This window comes from Lolium rigidum, chromosome 2, assembly GCF_022539505.1.
Source record: "Lolium rigidum isolate FL_2022 chromosome 2, APGP_CSIRO_Lrig_0.1, whole genome shotgun sequence".
Taxonomy (NCBI): domain Eukaryota; kingdom Viridiplantae; phylum Streptophyta; class Magnoliopsida; order Poales; family Poaceae; genus Lolium; species Lolium rigidum.
The window spans coordinates 235,532,140-235,549,523 of record NC_061509.1 but is presented as its reverse complement, the minus strand read 5'-3'; the positions used below and the strand labels follow the sequence as shown (position 1 = coordinate 235,549,523).

Genomic DNA, 17,384 nt, shown 5'->3' with positions numbered 1-17,384 from the left:
ATTGCAGGGCTTTTTTCCGACCATGGTGGGCATAGGCGAGTGCAGTAGGTCGAGGTGGAGCTCCAGGACATGGTGGCCAGTGCTGGTGAGGGAAGGAGAGGAGGGGAGCATGTGCTTATGCATGGTGGCCGGCATGGCCATGCACATGTAAGCTAGGGCTTGCTCCCTAGGGTTTCTATGCTCAGAATAGGGAGAGAGGGGACAGGGGAACAAGTAAGTGTCAAGTGGTGGTGGTTTAGAGTTGGGAAAACACTATTTCAAATAGTGTTTGAATTGATGCCTATTTGCAAATTGCAAATTCTTGCCAAATTTGGTTTGGGTCTTGGGGTTCCAAAATTTGAAAATGGTGCATTTGGATAAGTTGCAAATGACCAGATACAAATACAAGTGGTGGTGGAATTTTAAAAATAAAAGAATTGCAAAATTGCAATGTGTGAGATTGTTGCATTTGATAAAAAGTCCCAACTTTGCATGAGCATAGTTTTTGATCCAAGCTGAATTTGATATGGTAGTCTTTACAAAAGTTGTTCACCTTGATGTGCTCTTGGATGAGGTGCAAAGAATTGGGAAAGTTTAGTTTGACAAACTTGAAATCCAGGGGCTCAAAGTAGTGACCAGAATATAAATGGCAGATTTGACCATTATCATATGTGATCACAATTTGAGTTTGAATTTGATTTGATTTGTGTTTCTTTGATTCCAAAAGTTGTAATAAGTGTTTAGTAACATAATACAACTGATGGTGAAGGCCAAAATGGTCTAGGTCAAAGATTTGTAAAAAAAAAATGTCATAAGCCATATGTGAGGGTTTTGTGATTTTCTACTTTTTTTATTCTTTTCTTTTTCTTTGCTTTACTTAGGCATGTGTGAGGTTTATTTGGTGTTAGATTGAGTTGGGTAAAGGGTTCCAACCATTTTGGGACAATGTGGGTGCCTAGGTCAAGAATTGATATTTTGGCTAAGTGCCACATATGCCTCTATGCATATGCTTTATTTGATTTTTGTTTTCTTTTTGGTTTCACCAAGATTTGAGTGGTAAGCCTTAAATTAGGTTTGTTGAGGTATTTCCAAACCATCTACTAAGGTAGACAAAGCAAAGTTTAGTATTTGCAAAAAGTAGCCATAGGCTTGCATATGCCTTTTTCTTATTTAAGATCTTTTCTTTTTTATTTTGTTTTTCAAAGGTTGGTGACAAGAGGGATGAGGTTTAGGGTTTAGTGGGGTTCACCATGGTTCACCACCATTTAGCAAAATAAGAAAGGTAGGGTTCAAGATTTACATATTAGGGCTATAGGCCCACATATGTCTTTTTCTTTTATTTTGGTTTCTCAAATGTGACCCACTTTGTTTTTGAGAAGGTTAGGGTTTAGGGTTTTGGAAATAGGTTCAAAGTAAAAACAAACAATCATGGCAAAAACACCAGTATTAGGTATGAGCACTAGGCATAGCACTCTAGGTAGGAAAAGTTTTTGTTGGTTCTCATTTTTGGAAAAACAAAAAAATTCATTTTCTCTTTGTTTTGAAATTTGGGGTGTTACACCAGTCCCCTTTGGCCCATGGGGTGGGCGGCCACCCTTCCCTAATAATGTCCCCTTCCGGGAGGGGCCCATTTAGGTGCAGGGAGCCTTTTTTAATTAAATAAATAATATTTTAAAATATTAATTCATTTAATTAATATATTAAACATATTGTTTTATTGTCGATGATCCGAGACACCTCCCGAACCATTCCGAACATCTTTCAGATACTCCCGGAACCCTTTCCGGGTCTCTCTTTCTCTCTATTTCCGAGGAATCCAAAACTATCTTTAGTTTCGATGAAACCTTAAGTGTGTTACCCTACGGTTCAAAGACGACACATACATGATCGAGACGGCTCTCTGATCAATGATCACCGGGTTGTTCTGGAGAACAATAATGACCCCATGTATTCTACAAAGATATGATCGTCGTTTCAACTATGACCCCAAGTCACATTCCCTTTAATTCGATAGCCACACTCGTCCGAGATGTCGTCACCGGTATCACAATACCTAGATCTTGTTACCGACGAGGCCATTCAACTCGTTCAAGTGTGAGTGCATCCTCTCTTGACGGGTACGCCTCAGCCTACAACTTCAGAATACTCGAGAACGCCTTTATGATCGCAATGTCACGGAATGACGTTTGATGAAATCAGAGCAGCATCCGGTTATGGCGATTAGATATGATCTCATTGTCTAAGATTCAGGTCTCTACACTTTCATAAAATATCATAACGTTGAACTTAATGGCATGATTGTGTTACAATACTATATGTTGGGTAAGTCCATCATATCTTTCACCTAATTATTTGACTCCATTGTCAATGATGTGTGTGTCCATGATCGAGAAAACTCCATCATCGATTGACCTCAATCAAATAGTTTGCGTATGATCACTAGGGACTCTGGTATGTTTACAATACCACACGTGTATCAATATTTTCTACTAATATAGTTATAGCAAAGCATGAAACTATTATGAACTAATGAGATACAATAACAAATACCACTTATTATTAGTCTCTAGAGCACTATCTCCAACTGAAATACCCTCGTATTGTGGGCTAATTGAACATATTGCATGTAATGTCTCTTTCTCTATGGCTGCATGCAACTTTTGCATTAATGAAGACCATCCTACAGGGTAAAAATGTAATTGATTTTGCTTGATTAATGTTAGTGGCCTTACATATTGGCAACATGTTAGTGGCTTTATATATAAAAACGGAGGGAGTACTAGACATGAAACACGAAGTAAAACCTAATCACAATTGTGGAGATCATTGTCGTTGGTGTCCTCCGTCCTCTCTAGCACATCAAGCCAACACCCGTTGTCGGGATCCACGGTGAACGGACCCGCGTACTGTGCCTCTGTGAAAGTGCTCATCTTCCTTTCGCCTTGCCGCCCTCCTCTCCACCATCTTCTGCGCCCAAAAGGTGTTCTCATACTCCATGTCTTCGAGGGGGAGCCTCCTCCACCTAGCCATGGCGCGCTCGTCCACTTCCGCGGCAGAGAGCTGTTGTTGCGCCCTTTGGTGGCGCCGCTGTTCTTCCAGCGACGCTGGCCGCAGCTTCGGTCCTAGCATCTCCACCTCAGCTCGGGACCGAATTTTTGGGAAATTCATGTTCCGAAGCGGCCAGCCGAATCGCCACCCAGTAGTGTTGTACGTGTTGGGCTTCCTCCTTAGAATCAAAGGTCCCTAGCCAGCAGCGCTCGTCGTAGATGGTGATTTTCGCTGCAAAATTGTCGGCCGCGCGCAGACGCCGTGGAAACCCTTCGAGCTATGGATACGGCGGCCACGCAGAGGCATTTGCGGAGGCGAGAACCGGCCGGATCTGCGATGCAAGCATCAGGGGAGGGTTCTGGCTGCGGGAATTGGCGACCAAAATGTCGCGGGTGGGGTAAGGAAATTTCTGTTTTTGTTGGGTTGCGCGCAAGTGGGCGACGTATATATCCAGCGCGCCCTAGGACATTTTGGTCGCGCTGCAAAAATTTACGGTGCCGACGCATTGTTGGGCCTCTACTGAAGAGCTACCGCGCCATAATAGAACAATCTTCTTTGACGCGGCCCTAGTTTTGGACCTCTGTTGAAGATGCTCTAAATATGAAAGATGATAAATCATCATCAGACCGGTCATCATGCATGGGTATTGATGTATAGAAATTAAGTTAATGCTCTATCAGGCGACACAATATATATCTTAGTTGCACCTCATGACTAGCACCAATGATAAAGCAACCTAACGACTCGGTATTTTCTCCGTTACACCGACGGTGCAACTCATGACTAACAAATCACAAAGCAATCCAGCGGCTCATGCCATTTTTCTCAATTATAAACTCGTGTATAATTGAAAAAAATATAACTCATGACTAGCTAACACAAATTATAATAAAATCCAATTTTCTAGAAGCCAGCTCAAAATCATCTAATTATCAGTTGGCTAAGAATTAGCAAAATATGGGTCGATTAGATTTATACTTGCAGAGCCAGATCCCTTGACACTGCCGGCCGGGTCAGAGCGCACTATTAGAAATTACGTCGCGCACGCATAGCACGTGGTGGAACAGAAGAGCATGCATGCAGTGCATCGCATCCCAGTCCAAAGGTCCCGGATCGCCGGGTCGGCTGCCAGCCAGCCAGATTGGTCCATGCGGCGCCGTTGCGCGCGTACCGACCTCATGTCATGCTCACCCCTACATGATCACACGACACGCCCCGGCTGCTTTCTGTGGAGACGGTAGACTCTCCATCGTCGAAGGAGACGGAGCAATAAACAAACAATATATAACTCCAGCTAACGAGCGCAATCCTGATACGTCATCCCTTGCGTTAGTAATAACAAAACGTCGTTTCTCAGTGTCATAGTGCAATAGCCGCCATGCCTCTTTATTTGTTGCTGTTGAGATGATAGCCGCCGTGTGCCTATAAATACAAGCGCCCATTCCAAACCAGATCATATTGACTGCAAGCCAACCAAGTTACACAGTGCCACAAGAGTGCAGCCAGAGATCCAATCCTTCGTTGCCATTGCCATCCCATCGATCGATCCATCTTCATCTCGGCTCTGAACACAGGGGGAAGGAATTAGCTTTGTCATCAGCAGAGATGGGATCCATGGGAGCGGCGGCGGAGAAGCCACACGCGGTGTGCCTGCCGTACCCGGCGCAGGGCCACATCACCCCGATGCTCAACGTCGCCAAGTTGCTCCACGCCCGGGGCTTCCACGTCACCTTCGTCAACACCGAGTACAACCAGGCTCGCCTAGTCCGGTCCCGTGGCCCGGCCGCGGTGGCCGGCGTCCCAGGCTTCCGCTTCGCAACCATCCCCGACGGCCTGCCCCAGTCCGACGATGACGACGTGACGCAGGACATCCCGGCGCTCTGCAAGTCCACCACGGAGACCTGCCTCGGCCCCTTCCGCCGCGTCCTGGCGGAGCTCAACGCCGACACGGCACAGCCTCCTGTCACCTGCGTCATTTCCGACGTCGTCATGGGGTTCTCCATGGAGGCCGCCAAGGAGCTCGGCCTCACCTACGTCCAGCTCTGGACCGCCAGCGCCATCAGCTACCTCGGCTACCGCCACTACCGCCTCCTCATGAAGCGTGGCCTCGCCCCACTCAAAGGTATACATGATTCTTCCTCCATGAGTGCGCACGCCAGGCATTTATCCTCCTCGAAACAGGCTTTCGCCCCGCTATATTAATATAGCAACCACACGATACAAACATGCTGGGGCCGCAGCACAACCAGGCCCAAAAGAAACGGAAGAGAAAGAGAAGAGAAAACAAAAGCCGACACCGGTAGCTCGACAAGAACGATGACGACCCCGCAACCGCTGCGTCCTCCGGAGAATGCCCACCACACTCCTAGCACCTCGAACCGCCGCATACCAAAACAGCACCTTCAACAAGGAGAGCGACGACGACGCCGCTGCTGTCCGGAGAATTCTCCTGGGGTTTCCCCCGGTACGCGGAAGGAAATGGAAAGGGGGTACAACCGACGCCCTCCAAGAAGGTAAGGCGGCACCCTCGGGCGCCACCGCGTCAGAGTCGGATGAGCTGACATGGATTTCTCCCAACCCCAAATCCACCATCTGGACGATTCGAGGAGCTCCCCCCAACCTACCGCCCACCAACGCACGCCCCCACGGTCTTGAAGTCCTCATCGCTGTCTCGCCGTGGACACCGGCGCAAGGCCTAGAGGAAGAAGAGGGAGACAGCAGGGCCCGGGGTAGCACACCACTAACCGGCGCCAGGCATTTATCGAACACGTGCACATTCTGCCATTAACAGGTGCATGCTGTAGCTCTTATCTTATCTTATCAGTCTTTTACACGTGACGTGCAGATGTCGAGCAGCTGACGAACGGATACCTTGACACGCCGGTGGACGACGTGCCGGGGCTGAGGGGCATGCGGCTGCGGGACTTCCCGACCTTCTTCCGCACCACGGACCCGGACGAGTACATGGTGCACTACGTCCTCAGAGAGACAGAGCGCACGGCGGGCGCGTCGGCCGTGATCCTCAACAGCCTCGACGAGCTGGAGGGCGAGGCGGTGGAGGCCATGGAGGCGCTCGGCCTGCCCAAGGTGTACGCGCTCGGTCCGCTCCCGCTCCTGGCGCGCGAGGACCCGCCCACCGCGCGCTCCGCCATCAACCTCAGCCTTTGGAAGGAGCAGGACGAGTGCCTGGAGTGGCTCGACGGGAGGGCGCCCGGCTCGGTCGTGTACGTCAACTTCGGCAGCATCACCGTTATGACCAACGCGCAGATGGTGGAGTTCGCATGGGGCCTAGCGCAGAGCGGGAGGCAGTTCGTGTGGGTCGTTCGCCGGGACCTCGTCAAGGGCGACGCGGCCGTGCTGCCCGAGGAGTTCCTGGCCGAGACGGCGGGGCGCGGGCTCATGCCGTCCTGGTGCCCGCAGCAGGAGGTGCTGGACCACCCCGCCGTTGGGGCCTTCCTCACGCACAGCGGCTGGAACTCCACCATGGAGAGCTTGTGTGGCGGTGTGCCCGTCATCAGCTGGCCCTTCTTCGCCGACCAGCAGACCAACTGCAGGTACCAGTGCCAACAGTGGGGGGTCGGCATGGAGATCGACAGCAACGTCCGGCGCGACGCCGTCGCCGGGCTCATCACGGAGATCATGGAAGGAGAGAAGGGCAAGGGGATGAGGAAGAGGGCGGTGGATTGGAAAGAGTGCGCTCGCAAGGCGGCCATGCCTGGCGGCACCTCCCACGGCAACTTCGACGAGCTGGTCCGCGACGTGCTCCTGCCCAAGAACTAGAAGATCTCTCCGTTGTGATTATAGAACAGTATCTTGTTCAGTTGCTTTGTATGTACTTCCTTCGGTCCAAATAATTGATTCTGGATTGTCTAGATACGGATGTGTATATATATGTATTTAGCTCTAGATATATGCATTTTTTAATGAAATTGAATCAATTAATTTGTATCGGATGGAGTATATCATTCGACAGTGGTGGATTCGAAACTGATCAGTGTTGATGTGTAGAACTTTTAAAAAGTGGCTTGCTTACTCAATGTACGACTGCTCCTGGCATGTTGACTCTTTGCTGCTACATGACCTGCATTCGTTGGCTTGTTTTGAAAGTCGTCAAAACATGATTTCTTCGTCCATTTTTCTTTCTCTCTACATAGCATGCATTGTTTCACCTGGTGCAATTTTTCCAAAAATACATACACACGTTCTGAATACTCGTGCCAAGTCTCGGTAGCTGGAAAATGCAGTATATTTAAGCTATCTAAAATAAATATATTGATGTATATAAGGAAAGAGAACTCAGATTTTTGTGACAACTTAATCTTTTTTATAGATCAAAATACAACATATTTTCTCCTTTTAATGTGTACCATACCTTCAGATTTTTCTTTTTTTGTATAAAAAGAGGTTGTTGACCTGGAGTAGCTAAAAAGAGGATCTGCAGCAACTCTCTAGGGCCTCATCGCCATCCACCTGCCGCCCATGCATGGCCCTTGACCGAGGAGGAGGCATCCTTGACCGTGTACATCAATGGGGCGCTCACGAGGCAACTCGTGAACGTCGAGGGCCCTGAGGGTGGAGGAGGAAGGGAGCGGGAGGCCGACGTCAGCCGGATTGCGCTCACCAGCGGCCAAGCACCGGAGGAAGGAGCTTTGAGCTCGGGTGACCGCCGCCACATCCCCCGCGAACCCGTCGCGGCAAGGGTGCGTCCCAGCGTCACCGGGGCCACCTCCCGGTTTCCATATGGTGGATTGGGACACGGTTTGTAAACCCAAGGCGTTTGGGGGCCTGGGGATCCTCAATACAAAACACATGAACATCGCCTTGATGGTGAAATGGGTTTGGAAATTGTATCAAGACGCAGAGGGTCTATGGGCGGACCTTCTGAGGGCTAAGTACCTGGGCGACATGACATTTTCTCCCCTGGGGTGCCCACGCAGGGATCTCAGTTTTCGAATTTCATTCAGAAGTTGAAATGGTATTTCAAGCTGGTGCGAGGCATCAGGTCCACGACGGAAATAGAACATATTTCTGGATGCCGAGGGGTGGCATATTAGGTTCAGGAGGGCCTTTGGCTTGGCTGAGACGGTGGAATGGGAGAACCTTTGTAGGGTTTTTGACCTTCACCCGTTTAGTCATGGGAGAGACAAGGTGTCCTGGGGCCTTGAGGAGTCTGGGGAGTTCTCGGTGAACTCCCTATATTGTAGGTTATCTTTGGGGGCGGCAGTTACCCACTTCACCGATGTCTGGAAGACTAGGGTACCGCCCAAGATCAAGATTTTTCTATGGCAACTCCTACGGGGTAGACTGCCGGCCGAGGATCAACTAGTCAAGCAGCATGGCCCATCGGATGGGAGTTGTGCTCTTTGCGGGGAGGCAGCGGACTGTAACCATATATTCTTCGGCTGTCACCTAGCCAGGTTTATGTGGGCGGGGGTTAGGGAACTCCTGTGTTGTGACTGGAACCCGGCAGGGGCCGGACAATTTCCGGGTCTTGTCCAAGGGGTATCGGGTGTGCTTCGTAGACTAGTTTGGTTTACTTTTGCGGCACAAATCTAGGCGCTTTGGAATGTCAGAAATAAACTAGCGATCGAAGGGAAAATGATCAATTACTCGGCTGATGCATTGTAACACATGTCTATACATGCATAGATGGAGGGTTCTGGTCAGATCGAAAGATAGGAGGCTCCTGGATGTGGCGATGGACGAGGTCCGGAGGCTCCAGATGCGGACGAGAGCCGACAGATGACTTGCCTTGTGCGTCGGGTGTTGGTTTGTGTGTTTGTGGACTAGCGATCCGGAACTGTGGGTTTTTTGGGTCTGTATGAACTACCTTAGCTGAGATGTGGTGGTGGGTTTCGAAGCCGCTGGTGTAAAACTATGTGTTGTTGGATGTTGTTGCTTTTATATATAAAGTTGGACCGTGTGTTCTTATGTTTAAAACCTCCCGGCCGGTTTCATCCCTCGCTCGAGCGTAGCCAGGTGAAACAAGTCGGCCACGGACACGCCAGTGTGCGATTTGCATTTTTTTTCTTTTTTTTCATATTAGGAGCTGATTTGGAGATTACAGGTGTGGAAAGCAAATAAATTTTGGTTGGCACTTATCGCCGGCGATCCTAATCCATAGCCGATATGTATGCTGCCGGCTACTATTTAACGGTTAGCGGATCACCGATGAAGATACGCTTACACCCGCTGTGGTCGTGTATGTGGTACATGGAATGGAACGATCTAGCCAATCTATGCATGTTGTACGTATACTTCAGTGTACAAGGGGTTCACATCGTCTCCCCACGGAAGGAAAGAGACAAAACGGACGTGCGTGGTGAGATTTAGAAGGTGGGACCTAGACGAAAGCCGGCGGGATCCCGTCGCGTTCGTGAAGGTGACCGAGATGCAGTCCGTGGCCAACTTGCGGAGAGCGACGAGATGCACCGTCCGAATACAGTACACAACCTGTGGCGTCCACCTTTGTATTGTCCATTTGTCCTACGGCAACGTACACGCTGCCTACCGTTGACGTGCAAAGTTTTTTTTTAACGGTTAACATGCGAAGTCAGTAGCCGGCAGGTACTATCCTGGCCAGGCAACCAGATTCACCACTTGTGTTTACTGATATTTTCATCAGCTGTGCATATCTTTTTTTGTCCCCTTATATTACGTGCGTGAAAGAAAAACTAGAAATGGAGATGCATAAAATTCACTGCATGCTATCTGCGGGTGTCACCACTACAGGAATGGGGCGATATGCCGAGGGCCGGGAACCCTCGGCGTAGCCTGTTTTTGGCCATCGGCATAGGCTACGCCGATGGCCGCCCTCGACACATCTCCTCGGCGGGTACCTCCCTCGGTAGAGTCACCATTGCCGTCGGCGTAGCCCGGCCCTCGGTGTAGGACGCTACGCCGACGGCAAAACCGTTGCCATACAAATTTTCAAAAAATCAAATTTTCATTTTCAAAAAATAAATTCGAAAAAAATCATTTTTGGCTATGCCGATGGCAAAACCCTCGGCGTAAAGTTTTAAATTTTTTCAAATTTTAATTTATTTTATACCATTTTTTCTTTTTTTACTTGTTTATCTATTACCCAAGACACTTTTACTCTAATTATACTTAATGTTAGGTCAAATTACAATCATGGTTAAACTTCCTAGTCGGTCACCCATCCTCACACTACTCTAGACTTTCAAATTTTAATTTATTTTATACCATTTTTTCTTTTTTTACTTGTTTATCTATCACCCAAGAGACTTTTAACTCTAATTATACTTAATCTTAGGTCAAATTACAATCATGGTTAAGCTTCCCAGTCGGTCACCCATCCTCACACTACTCTAGACTCAGCACACTTAACTTCTTGGTTCCATTCGAATGAGTTTCCATTACAGAATTGACACATTGCTAATAATAATAGCATATGAACCCAATTAACCCTTGGACCATGATGTCACACCTGTTTATTTTTGAATTCCAAATATTTACTTAAGTAAAAAACTACAATGAATATATACGAAATAATAATATTGAATTCAAATAACAATAAAAATATTTTCTTGGTCTTTTTTCTATTTAATATGGAATAATTAATATCTTTAAATCGAAAAATCGAAATTCCACAAATAATATGTCTAAATCGATCAGAAAAAATGAGAGGAATCTAAATATAACATCCATATCATCATTTGAACCTAGAAATTAGACGAATCCAAATATGACGTCCAGTTTGCCATCTGGACAAAACAACCCCCTCGGGAGATGCGAAATGGTTGTACCGGGCGCGCTGGTGCACCGTTCGCCAACACGCTAAACGGACAAAAATTAGCATATAAAGTGATGTGTTATAGACCTAAAAACATTTTTCGTGAAATTTACTGAGCGACGGAAAGTGTACCCCTAGTTTAAATCCGGTCAGTTTCCAGCGGATTCGGCGGGACACCGCAGAGATTCCCAGATACCTAACGCGCACATATGGCATGTGATATGTGGTCCAAAGGCGGTGTCCTACCACTACGCGGAGGTCTCGCGCAATACTAAAATGCGCCCCATGTAGCTGCTTCACAAAAAACCGTTTTGACACCCAAAAAATAAAAATAAAAACCATCGCTCATGGGTCGGATTGAAAATACGCTCCCGGGGCCTTGCTTCCCATCCCAGGGACCACACACATGTGCCAAATATGGCCTCGTTCCGACAAACTATGAGGTGTCACTGGCCGTTTCCAACTCATTTGCCCTAAAAGTCATCGAACTCCGGACGTGATAGCCCTATTTGTGAAGGTTTTTCCAAAATAATTGCCGTATCCTAATTCCTATTTTTGGAGTAGTTACTAGGACACATAAAATAATGCCATGCGGCTGTGGGATTTTTTTGACTTCGTTTAAATTGCCATTTGGCCAAAACGGGCCCCCACGGAGATGCGGTATGGCCGTGCTGGATGCGCTGGTGCACCCGTTCACCGTCGCGCTAAACGGATAAAAATTAGCACATAAAGTGATGTGTCGTAGACCTAAAAATATTTTTCGCAGAATTTATTGAGCGACGGAAAGTGTACCCCTAGTTTAAATCTGGTCAATTTCCAGCGGATTCGGCGGGACATTGCAGAAAGCCGTAGGGATTCCCAGATACCTAGCACGCACATATGGCATGTGATATGTGGTCCAGAGGCGGTGTCCTACCACTACGCGGAGGTCTCGCGCAATACTAAAATGTGCTCCATGTAGCTGCTGAAAAAAAAACTCGTTTTGATAGCCCAAAAATGAAAAAACCATCGCTCATGGGTCGGATTGGAAATCCGCTCCCGAGGCCTTGCTTCCCATCCCAGGAACCACACATGTGCCAAATATGGCCTCGTTTCGACAAACTATGAGGAATCACCGGCCGTTTCCTACTTATTTGTCCTAAAAGCCATAGAACTACAGACATGATAGCCCTATTTGTGAAGGGTTTTTCAAAATAATTGCCGTATCCTAATTCGGACTTTTGGAGTGGTTACTAGTATACATAATATGATGCCATGCGGCTCCGCGGGATTTTTGGACTTCATGTAAATTGCCATTTGGCCAAAACGGCCCCCACGGAGATGCGGTATGGCCATACCGGGCGCGCTGGTGCATCCGTTCACTATCGCGCTAAACAGAAAAAAATTAGCACATAAAGTGATGTGTCGTAGACCTAAAAAAATCCCAAAATTTATTGAGCGACTGAAAGTGTACCCCTAGTTTAAATCCGGTCAGTTTCCAGTAGATTCGGCCAGACATCGCAAGAAGCCGCATGGATTCCCAGATAGCCAGCGCGCACATATGGCATGTGATATGTGGTGCAAAGGCGGTGTCCTACTACTACGCGGAGGTCTCGCGCAATACTAAAGTGCGCCCCATGTAGCCGCTTCACAAAAAAACGTTTTGGCACCCCAAAAATGAAAAAACCATCGTCCATGGGTCGGATTGGAAATCCGCTCCCGGGGCCTTGCTTCCCATCCTAGGGACCCCACACGTGCTAAATATGGCCTCGTTCCGACAAACTATGCGGTGTCACTGGCCGTTTCCTACTCATTTCCCCTAAGAGTCATAGAACTCCGGACTTGATAGCCCTGTTTGTGAAGGGTTTTCCAAAATAATTACCGTATCCTAATTCCGACTTTTGAAGTGGTTACTAGGACACATAAAATAACGCCATGCGGTTCCGTGGAATTTTCTGACATCATTTGAATTGCCATCTGGCCAAAACGGGAACCCGAGGACATATAAGAAAGTGTTTGAATTGTTAGTATGTTAACATGGTACCGTACATGATTCAAATATGCATGATTTTGACATAAACGGATAGAGGATGTTTTTCTGAATATTTTGATATCTTATACGCATTTTTACATCATATGAATTAGTTATGATTTTTACAAAATTAGACAAATTTGAAAAATAGCCTACGTCGAGGGTGGCCATCGGTGTAGCCCTGTCTACGCCTAGGGCCAAACATATGCCGAGGGCTGCACTCGGCGTAGACCTCGCTACGCCGACGGCAACTCTACGCCGAGGGGTAGACTGCGGGCTGGCCTGGCTGGACCATACGCCGACGGCCCCGACTTTTGGCCGTCGGCGTATAGCCTGGTCCTCGGCGTAGCCTCCCATTCCTGTAGTGCACGGTCTATACATCGAGTAGATAGATAGTGGACCTGTACTCCGCTCTAGCTAATTGTCACCCCTCGCCAAGCAAAGGACGATGACAGCGCTAGCCGGACCATGAAGCTCTAGAAGATGACTTTGAGAGATGGAGTACATATGGAGGGAAGAGGTGGACAGCCGGACAGGAAGAAGGTGCACATAAGACATCCTCCTCTGCTCTGAAGCGGCAAGAAGGGGGGGGGATACGGAAGGCCGCACGAATCAGCGGCCCATCGCGCCGTTGTTCTGGATCCTCCTCTTCACTCCGTCCATGTGATGCCGGATAAATGGGAGACCCCCCCCCCCCCCCCGCGACCTGGATGGGGTTGCATGTCATCTGTGAAGGCACCCATAGTCTGCCACGCGCGACGAAGAGGTGTGGCGTGGATGACGCGAAGGACGGAGAGGAGGAGACGATAGCGAAGGAGGAGTCGGACCCCTGTCTATTGCACACCGGCGCAAAAGAGAGGCGGCGAGGACGGCGAGGAGGCATGCGCACTTGCGAGGGAAGGGGAAGCATGAGAGACGGTGGTAGTAGAATGAATCTCGATAGGATTTCTACCGTTAGGTTGGGAGCTCTTTTTCCCCTTCGAATCTTTTTTTCCTCACTCGGCCAATCCAGTTAGCAACTGGAGCTTGAAACGTGGGCCAACAAACGGAGCTGACCGAGGGCAGCGCTCAACCCATGCGCGCAACGCGGCTATCGTGGTGCGCCCTGAAATGGGGCAAAGCTACTCGCACTTGTTCTTAACTAGATTTAGATGTGCGCCTTGGCGCACGACCCCGTGGAACAAATGTTAATGTTTATTTTGTATAATTGCGATAAAAATAGCTACCAATATGATAATCCATTTTAGTACAAAGTCTTTTCTCCAAACCAAGTATGGCAGGGTGCGCGCACGATCCCGTAGAGTTCGTGCTAATGCTTACTTTGTATAACCTTCTATCAATAAATTCTTTTGAAAAGTTAGTTTATCTCCCGATCTCCTGTGCTCTCCTCATATTAAGAAATTCAATAGTTATATTTATAGGTTTCGAAAAATCGTTAACTAAACCCTAATGGTAGCTAAAATGTTGTATCCTACAAAAGTGAAAAATGTCAATTCAAAATATTTTCCATTCTGAGCTACACAAAATATCTTAATATTTTTAGAAATTTGAATTACTTTACTCGGATCCGCGCTTTTATAAATTTTATGTAGCCCAAAATATACGCATTATTTCAAACTGATAATTTGCATATTTGCGGGATACTTTACTGGCTACATCCTTTTTTCTTCAAACTGGTATTTTACAGACTTGATTTGGATGAAATGAAATGATGCATGGAGAAAAATAGAAACACTAAATAATCAGGTAGATACTCCATGCCATCTTGCAAACACATGATTCAAGGCAATCTGAAGTTTTTCATAGTTTCTGTTTGACAAAAGAAAAACCCATCAGCTTTCAATATTCAGAGATAGACAACAGTAATACAGCCCTCTGAAGAATTTAAATGTTCATCTAAAAAATTGCAACCTATGAACTTAATGTACCGCACCAAAACAAGTAGAGTAGTTCGCTAGACTGCTGCTCAAAGAACAACTTGAATTTGAAGCAGCTACCCAGATTGATCGGGGAGGACATATTTCCATATCGTGGTGCCCTCCATCATTGCAATCACAGTTTTGCAACCACTTATACTGAGGCTCCATCTTTATGGCAAAAACACAGATGTCTCGTAAGGTATAAAAATCATTGAGTACACATGCTGCATTACTCTGACTCCAAAGCAAAACAAACTCGAACTTAACAAGCCTGAACATTTTTTCTAAATGGACTTGAACATAGTTGGATATTACAACTTCTAACAAAAACTACACTAATTGAGTCAATTAAGTATCTAATGTTTGATATTTACAGAGGAGTTACAACATGCACAAAAAATCCAGGTGACGCAGTTCTTTGTGGAAGGACGTTTGGTTCGATGATTTATATCCTCCAAGATAGGTTCCCTCAGTTACTTTCTTTCTCTTGCATTAGGACTCTTTCTCTTGCATTAGGAATGCTTCTTCCAAGGGAACACTCTGACAGAGCTACTCATGCTGACAGCTTTCGCATACCATTTTCTATGGAGGCCGATGCAGAATTGGACAAGTTACAATTTTTCCTGCTCAAACGAAGTAGTGACCCAATGTATAAATAGAGCGTATCTTGATATGGTAGTAACAATGTCCTGCTCAAATTAAGTAGTGACTCAATGAAAAACAATATCATATACACCCGTGCTACAACTAAACAGTGGTGATCGGCTATGAAATTCCAAAGAGGACCTTTTTCCTGATGTACCAGGAATCATCGGCAGCGCTTTTTGATCATTAGGCTAAGCTGGGCTAGTGTCCAGTTTAAGGAACATGCACAACAAAACTGCGCTACCAGTATATTTCAGTCAGGTTCGGAAATCACATAGCAATAACATGATGTCACATCTGAGTTATACATAAACAGGTAACCGCTAATAAGCAAAGACACGACACGATGAACATCTAAAAGACCAATTAGTTGTGAGTATGAAAAAAACATAGCACTATCAATCAACAATACACCACATATTCTGAAGATTCTATCAATAAATCCTGTTGGGTGAACTTTCAGACTAACACAAACTAAAATAAGAGCATAGCATCTAGGAGATGTTAAAATAGAACAAACAAGTATATGAATTTAAATAAGCAACCTGATTTGCTAGGAAGAAAATGGCATGCTCTTCATTTAGGCGTAGAAAAAGTTACTGATTTCAGTATTTACCTTTCTTTAACTGTACATATGAATGACACCTCTTCCACTTTATTCATTATAAATTAAATAAAAGCTTTTAAATTTATGGATATATGAAATTTCCCTAACCATGATAGAAAGCCCTATATGCCCCACTATTCTAGTTCTCGTAGTAGCATCTTAAAAACCTTTAATTATTTTGAGCTAAACAAATTACCCTACAACTATACATGGTATTCTCTCATTTGATGGTTTAATTTGGTTAAACATGTGTTACTTGAAACATGTGGAAACAATGTGACCAACTTATGTAAAGAAGAAGCAGGCACTACTATGCAGCTTTAACCTATTGCCTCACTACTGACAGAGAAGGACAGAGAAGGCCACTGGCATATAGAGATGAAACTGAAGTAAGGATATACAGTGCAGGGAACCAGTAGTTCTGTAGCACAAAAGCCAAACAAAGTAGTATCTATGTGCATTGATTGGAAGCAGAAAAATGAACTACAAATGGAACATGTGAGCGTATGAAGCAAATGCAACGTATTCAGAGGAAGATAGGATAGCATGGAAATCAAATAAACCCATTAGGCTGCACAACCATCACAAAAATGTCAGCAAACATATGATTTATGAAAACCAAGCCCTGCATTCATACAATATTAACTAACCTGACAGTGTACTACTTGCCAGGCTTGATAGCACCATACTTCCTGAACTCAGCTCAACAATTTCGACAGTTGCATCAACGTGCAGGCTGTGTGCTCTCATTTTTGGTCTTGACCTATTGTCATAGAAGCCAGTAAGGAAGCATAAACATCAAATTAATTATCATTTGGCATTCAGAACTCACTCAATTCAACTAAGCAGGGAAAGTGCAGGAAAACAAGACAAAACTTACAATCGATGCATAATACTTCTTGATAGCATCCTTTAATCATACAATCTCCACCATCAACTATATGATACAATTAGCCGAAAGCAGCAATGATCCAAAGCACGATAAAATGATAATATTCGGATACATTACTTTGCTGATGAGCCATAATTTCTTGATATATAACTTCATGGTTCATGGTGAAGTAAAATTGTAAAAACATGGAAGTCGTATAAGTAAAGTACTTATTCCAGATAGCATGGATAAGTTGCCATTTCTTATTTTCCTTCGGAAAGTACCAAATATAACAAATGTACATGTACAAACGAGCTCTGAGCAAATAAATAAATCTATTTTTACAAACGGTGTTCTTAAGCTCACCTGGTGTGGCCTCCACACGCCGAACCAGCCAGCGGGATAACGCCTGGTGGTGGTGTTGGCGGCTCCTTCCGACAAAGTTGTTGAGGTAAAGGTGATTAAAAGCCATTCTGGTCGGTTCTAGTGACAGTAGACAGGCTGCAAAAATAATTGTACTGGAATTATATGAATGCATAGGAGTACTT

The 17,384-nt window shown here is 46.0% G+C and overlaps 1 protein-coding gene and 1 long non-coding RNA gene across 2 annotated transcripts; one reads left to right on the top strand and one right to left on the bottom strand.

Moving 5' to 3' along the window:
- Positions 1–4,483: 4,483 nt before the first annotated feature.
- On the top strand, positions 4,484–6,903 carry LOC124688346 (7-deoxyloganetin glucosyltransferase-like). The gene is made up of 2 exons (XM_047222035.1): positions 4,484–5,149; positions 5,873–6,903. Exons 1-2 carry the CDS (start codon positions 4,633–4,635, stop codon positions 6,805–6,807), a joined length of 1,452 nt encoding a protein of 483 aa, XP_047077991.1. The 5' UTR covers positions 4,484–4,632; the 3' UTR covers positions 6,808–6,903.
- An 8,191-nt stretch (positions 6,904–15,094) lies between these two features.
- Positions 15,095–17,012, bottom strand: LOC124688345. Its single transcript, XR_006998493.1, has 3 exons — positions 16,846–17,012; positions 16,616–16,728; positions 15,095–15,336 (listed from the first exon to the last, which is right to left on the bottom strand). It is a non-coding gene; the product is annotated as an uncharacterized LOC124688345 (long non-coding RNA).
- Positions 17,013–17,384: the final 372 nt, after the last annotated feature.

Bases quoted from the DNA above. Each gene is read 5' to 3' on its own strand.
- LOC124688346 (XM_047222035.1), top strand. From the start codon at position 4,633: ATGGGATCCATGGGAGCGGCGGCGGAGAAGCCACACGCGGTGTGCCTG. The intron at 5,150-5,872 runs GTATACATGATT...CGTGACGTGCAG, and splicing joins TGGCCTCGCCCCACTCAAAG to ATGTCGAGCAGCTGACGAAC.